This window comes from Benincasa hispida, unplaced genomic scaffold, assembly GCF_009727055.1.
Source record: "Benincasa hispida cultivar B227 unplaced genomic scaffold, ASM972705v1 Contig544, whole genome shotgun sequence".
Lineage (NCBI taxonomy): Eukaryota > Viridiplantae > Streptophyta > Magnoliopsida > Cucurbitales > Cucurbitaceae > Benincasa > Benincasa hispida.
The window spans coordinates 75,743-82,404 of NW_024064913.1; the positions used below are offsets into that span (position 1 = coordinate 75,743).

Sequence of the window (6,662 nt, forward strand, 5' to 3'; positions counted from 1 at the left end):
TATGTTAATAATAAATAATAATTTAAAAAAATAACGAAGCAAGTCATAGATTAAATGTATATGTTTCATTTTGCTACTACTAAATGCCCCGTGAATGTTTAAGAGATAAAATAAAACAATATTTTTGGATTATATTACCCTAAGAAGAAGAAGGGAATGAGATTATATCAGGGTTGTTTGGTATACAATCTAAAAGTAGAAATTTGTAAACAACGGATTCAATGAAAGTTGTATTTCATGTTATCAGATATGTGTTTGATAACAAATTTATAAATCAAATTCCAATTTAAACAAATTTTTAAAATATGATTCAAAATATATTTAGTTACTCACTAAATACTAGATTGAATATAAACCATTACTAATTAGTTTATTAACTTGCTTTATGTTAAAGTTTTTATATAATTATTATTTTGTAATATCATATAATATATTACATATTTTAAATTCAACAAATATAATTGAGTTTATACCATGACATAGTATAATTGTGTTATTGTTTTTATCGATTTTAATATAATTTTGCATTTTAAAATATTAAATTCAAAATCTATATCCACTGAAATCATAAAAAAATTTGTTTTCAGAATTTGCAATATTTGAATCGAATCTGAAAACAATTTTTGAAAACAGAATCTCAACAAAACACACATTCGCTGAATTTAGTGAATCTAAAAACATAAAACATAAAACAAAATCTGAATAGTTTATCAAACAGATTCTAAATATGTTGGATTCATGTAATGGAAACAATTGTCATGTATCTTAGGATATATAAATATTGTTAAATCAACATCAATCCAATCAAAGGAAAAATTAAAATTAAAACATGGAAATACACTAAATGATTTAAACTAATTAAAACGGTAAGAACAAATTACCTGGAAAACTGTGAGAATGTAAATGCAATAATATCTCAATTACTCTGGAAATATTGCCACTAAATGCTAACACTAATTATCAGTTACCAATCAATTTGCCACTAAAATAGATAAAATATAGGTTAAACATTTTTTTTCATTAACAATTTAATCTTTAATTTGTAACAATTTACTGATTATATATACTTTTTGAGATTTATAATGGTTCAATACTACATTTTTTTTTATAAACACGTTTAGTACCAAAAATGAAATCAAAATCAAGTATCAACTTTTAATTCAATCTTTGTAATTTAAAAAATAAATTAATATCTATACGAATATAAGTATATAGCTCTACGATAAATATAAGTGGATCAATTGAAGTAAACTAACGTTCAAAATATAAATCATTACTTCTATGAAACTTCAGAGACCAAAAATATTCTTTTGATCATAAAATATATGATGTACGTATGAAGTACACATTTTTATTTTTATTTTATAAAATGTGTTTCATCTTACAGTATATCATATAAAAAAGATAAATATCTTATTTGCTGTATGAAGTACAAATTATTTTTCTAATCAAATGTGTCCCATTCTAGCTGTAATATATCATATAAAATAGAACAAAATTTTTGTCTATTCCTCTTTTTCTTGATGTCTTATTTTGTTCTAATACGTACGTCGGTTTTACTTTTTAGAGGCTAATAATGCACTAACTTGTAGTATGGATTAGATTTCTACAAATAATTAAATTTATACGAAAAGAATAAAGACTTAGATGCACCTATTTGTTTACAACCCATCCTAATCATATCGTGGAATAACTTTATATATATATATATATATATATGAAGAAGTTCTTGCGTGATAAATTGTAATTGGACAATTGCATGTGATTTCAACCTATGATTTTTAAATATATTGTTTTACATGATTTTGGTGGTTTTCGAAAGGTTAATTTGATTATATATATATATATATATATCTTTCTTTTGATACTTTACATCTTATCCCAATCATAAAGATAAAAATCATAAAATTAAATTATTCTCACCAAAACCCTTCCTATATGTCACATACTATATTTTTAAAGATTCTTTATATGCATACAATGTTTAAAAGGAAACAATATTCGATTTTTATAAAGATTAATATTAGCTTGTAGGAAACCAGAGATAAAAAGAAAATTTGTTTGGACAAGTTGAAACAAAAATGACATGGAAAAAGAAGAGGAAAACTGAAGGAAATTGATATTTATGATGATGAGAATAGAAAAAGAAATTTCAGAAATTAAAAAAGAAAAATGGAGAAGTGAAATCTAAGGAAAAAGGCATTGGAAGAACATTGCATTACTATAGTTATAAGTTTGATCCCCAGAAGGCAAAAACATATCATCCCCAAAAAGCCCATTTGATCCTGGGCTCACAAGCTCCATCATCCACGCCACTGTTTCCGACTGGTTCTCCGATGCTTGACACAAAGACTGAGGTTGAGATCGAGGCTGAAGCTGCATCGAACGTTTTTTAAGAGAGTCAATGCGTGTAGCAATGTCTTCAAGACTCTGATCAATGAGCCAAACGAGGTCATTCAAATCAAGTACGTTGAGGTCATGCAATTCTTTTTCAGCGGTTAGGCTTTGAAACATGAGTCGCATGACCTCTTTCTTTCGGTTGTCCTTTCTCATCTTCTTCAACTGGTCATTTGCCTTTGCAATCTTTTGTCGTAGAAACTTCTCATGATTCACCTGTTTCAAAAGATACCCCTATTTCTTTTAGAAGTTAAGTTGCAATAATAATGTAACAACAACCCTTCGTAAATGTATCCAAACTATTTACCATATTCTTGCTCTGTTCTATCTTAGGCATCTTCTTGAATCGTGAGAGAACGCGTTGGACTCCAGTCGGAGAAGGCCAGACCTCAGGCTCAGATTCATAAGGACTAAAGATGATTGCACATGCCTCAATCGCACAAAGAGTGCTCAATTCACTAATTTTCTTCATAAGCCCTCTCTTCCTCTTCTTGTATGTTGCCTTTCTTGCAGAGGCATTTGCAATGTAAGCAAGTTTCACTTTCTTTCTCGTCATAATTTTTTTTCTTTTTTTTCTTTTTTTTTTGGGTTCAATTTTCGATTTTCATTTTGTTGTCAATTTATATAGATTTGAATATCATATCTGATCAGGGTATGATTTTGGTAGGTTAAATGAGTAGTGATCACATTGATATTCTCATTATTATATTATTCATAACATCCAATAACCCTTTTAGTATTCTTTTTATTATTATTTATTACTATCATAAATGTGTCATTTAATTGTAATCAAAAGAGGAGAAAGGAGAAATAGGGGATTAAAAAAGAAACATATATAAATTAAAATATTTGAAAACATAAAGTAAAATTCTAATGGACTTTAAGCTTGAAGAGAGAGATTAGACAACATATTTAAACATAATATCAAAATCTAAAAAAAAAAAAAGAAAAAATCAAACCTAAAAAAAACTTTACAACATATTTCATTACTAAAAAAAATAAAATAGGCACCCATTTTCGAATAATTAAATTAAAAATCAGTAATATTTCAAATATAACTTTAATTTCTTATTTTTTCAAAATACACGAAAAAATTATTTACCTGAATTTAATTTATTTTCTGTTTTACATACTTGGGATAGAACGGTCCAGATTGGAATTGTAAACAAAAACAATAATAACTGAAACATATGATCGAATTTAATAATCAATTAATAAAATATTTTTATTTATTTGAGAAAATTAACTTTACAAAATGATTGTATAATGAAATACAAAAGCATAAAATGGCCACAATATAATTAATATCATAATAATGAGACTTTTTTCCTTTTATTTTTCTGTTACTTTTGTCTTTGTAAAATGGTTAGCTTCCAATTATAATTTATTCATAAAAAGCTCTCATGAAATCACTAATTTGCAAAATTTCACTACCATTCATTCATATTTCGTTGAAGATGTTGTCTCTTCCAAATTTTTTTCGGCATAGTAATTAAAAAAATGGAAACAAATTTAAAATTGTTGAATCAACCTTTTCTTAAAACATAATTATCTATTGGTACGGATATTTTCCTTCAATAATGTTTTTTTTAGTTATAGGGTCTTAAAATAAATATAAAAACAAATCCCTAAATATTAATATTAACAAATCATAGATATCTTTTTGTCGTAATACCTTAGATGTCATAAAATGGTATTCGACAATATTGATTCTACAAAGAATCTGTAATCAAATAAAAATGGTAAACTAATAATAGTTTATATAAGAACACAAACAAAACAACAACTAATTCCTTACTCCAACAATTAATAAATCGTTAAGAATGTCGTTGCTCAACTGGTGTAAAACATAAGTCACAAAAAATTCTCCAATTAACAAAAGTATATATTCCAACTATATCTCCAAAAAGTCATTAAAACAAACCTAAAAGATTCTATTGAACTTACTCATTGACATCTATGGGAGATATTTCATTTCAAGTATTTTTTAAGCTACAAGCCTTAAAAAGTTTATATAAAAAAACCTAAATATGAATATTAACAAATCAATATAGATATATTTTTTTTTTTTGCCATAATGTCTTCGATTCCATAAAATTTTGTCCAACTATATTGATTCTTTATCTTTGTACAAAGAATCTGTAATCAAATAAAAATTGTTAAACTAAAAAGTGAAAAATGTGTATCTAAGAACACAAACAAAACGACTACCAATTTTTTGCTGCAACATTTCGTAAATCATCAACAATGTTGTGGATCCATCGCCTCTCAACACTTGCACAACGTGAGTTACAAAAAATGGTCTAATACCATTTCGCAAAAAAGCAATTCAAACAAACATAAAAAAGAGGGAAAAAGAACCTAAAATTGCCATTTTGGATTTCAACCTTAAATTTGAAATAGATGTTTTAAGAACAATGCCTGACAAAAATAAAATTTTGCAAACCCTTAAATAAACTAGTAAAAACAAATGTACAATGCATGAGAAGGATGAATTCTTGTCATTTTAATTCAATAATAGAAAAATATTATTTTTTTGGCATGAAGAGATAAATAATATATATGGCTTTTTTTAAATTTTAATTACCACAACATTTAAAAATTAGATAATGTAACAATTTAAACTGTTTCGGAATAGATCATCATATTATGATAATGATATTTAGTATTTTGTGAACTCTTTGCTGATTTACATGATTAAGTGTCAGTCCAAGGTTTTTCTTTATTAATCACAATTGCAGCCCATTATGCATACTCACACACATTGATTGATTTAAAAATTTATTATTTTTTTTCGGAAGTTGTTTCTGGTTTGTTTTTGTCAATAATAATAATAATAATAATGTAAGAATTTTTATTTTAATGCTTTTATATTACCATTACTTCCATAAAAATTCTTCTACATAGTATTAATATAAAAGTTGTGCTCATGGCAAAGTTATCAAATAAATGTGTTAATATTTTGGCAGTTTAATATAATACAACAAGGTTTATTTCAATGCATTAACATATTTGTTGTTATAGTCAAAGAATATATATCATCATATATATGTGAAATCTTTTAATTTTAATTCAAAGGAATTAAAGAGTTCTGTTTGTTGTTTTAAGATTATTTTTGTTGTTGATACATATCTTTAACACCTTGTTTTTATAAAAGATGTTATAGGTTATATTTAAATTAATTTTTAGCTCCTTTTTCATATGAAATCTTAATTTTATAATTTGTATTTTTATTTAAAATAAAAAATTACTTATTATTTTCATAAACTAAGTTTTGTTTCTTTATACCATTTAAAAAAATTAACTTATTTTTTTTGTTCTCTCAAAAGATAGTCCTATTTATGTGTATTATTAAATGTAAGAATAATTGAGAAAGTTAACTTTTTTTTTAATATTGTTTTATATTTAATGTATTAAAATAGATACCCCATTTATATTTAAAATAAAATAATTTTTGCCAAAACCCTCACATTTCTAATTTTAATATTTTATAATTTGCAAAAATAGTTTATTTATCCATTTTATTAAATTTATGAATAATTGGGTAGTTAATTTTATTATTTTCAAATATTTTGTTTGTTCTTACAAATCATACCAATAATAAATTAATTTTTTTTAAAAGGAACAAAATCTTGTTATTATTATTATTATTATTATTATTATTATATATATATATATATATCTTTACCAACCATTCAATTATTTGTTATATTTAAAATAGTAAAATAGATACTTGATTTATAAGTAAAACATCAAGTACTTTTTTTGTGCACAATCTTAAAATTTCAATTTCAATATCTATGTGAATATTTTATGGTAATGAAAAAGCGTAGCTTTTTTATTATTATTTTAAAGTAAATTTTCTTATTTTAAAGATAGAATGGTTTATTCTATTTCATTCATTAATTAAAGGAAGATTAACAAAGAATTTTAGTTATAATTATAAATTTATGCTTTGGTAAAAAAATACAATAAAAATTAAAACTAGAAGGAAAATAAATATAAAATATTAATCATTGTGGGATTTGAAGATATAGCCTTTAAAATTGAGATGATTAAAATTTAGGAAGTCAAATTTAACTCCCTCCCCTAATTTTTATGTGATATCTCACTAATATTCTCTCCATATCTCCCTCTCCTAATTTTCTCAAATTGATCCTCCTCTCCCCAACTTAGTCAACATTTAGAGAAAACAAAAACCCTAAATTTAGAAAAAATAAAGTTGACCAAAGAAGTACTTACAATTCGTTATTATATTCTCAATA

General features: G+C 24.4%; 1 protein-coding gene across 1 annotated transcript; it reads right to left on the reverse strand.

Annotated features, from left to right (window-relative positions):
• Positions 1-2,187: 2,187 nt before the first annotated feature.
• On the reverse strand, positions 2,188-2,953 carry LOC120069665 (agamous-like MADS-box protein AGL80). The gene is made up of 2 exons (XM_039021447.1): positions 2,705-2,953; positions 2,188-2,613 (listed from the first exon to the last, which is right to left on the reverse strand). Exons 1-2 carry the CDS (start codon positions 2,951-2,953, stop codon positions 2,188-2,190), a joined length of 675 nt encoding a protein of 224 aa, XP_038877375.1.
• Positions 2,954-6,662: the final 3,709 nt, after the last annotated feature.

Bases quoted from the DNA above. Each gene is read 5' to 3' on its own strand.
- LOC120069665 (XM_039021447.1), bottom strand. From the start codon at position 2,953: ATGACGAGAAAGAAAGTGAAACTTGCTTACATTGCAAATGCCTCTGCA. The intron at 2,614-2,704 runs GTAAATAGTTTG...CTTTTGAAACAG, and splicing joins TAGAACAGAGCAAGAATATG to GTGAATCATGAGAAGTTTCT.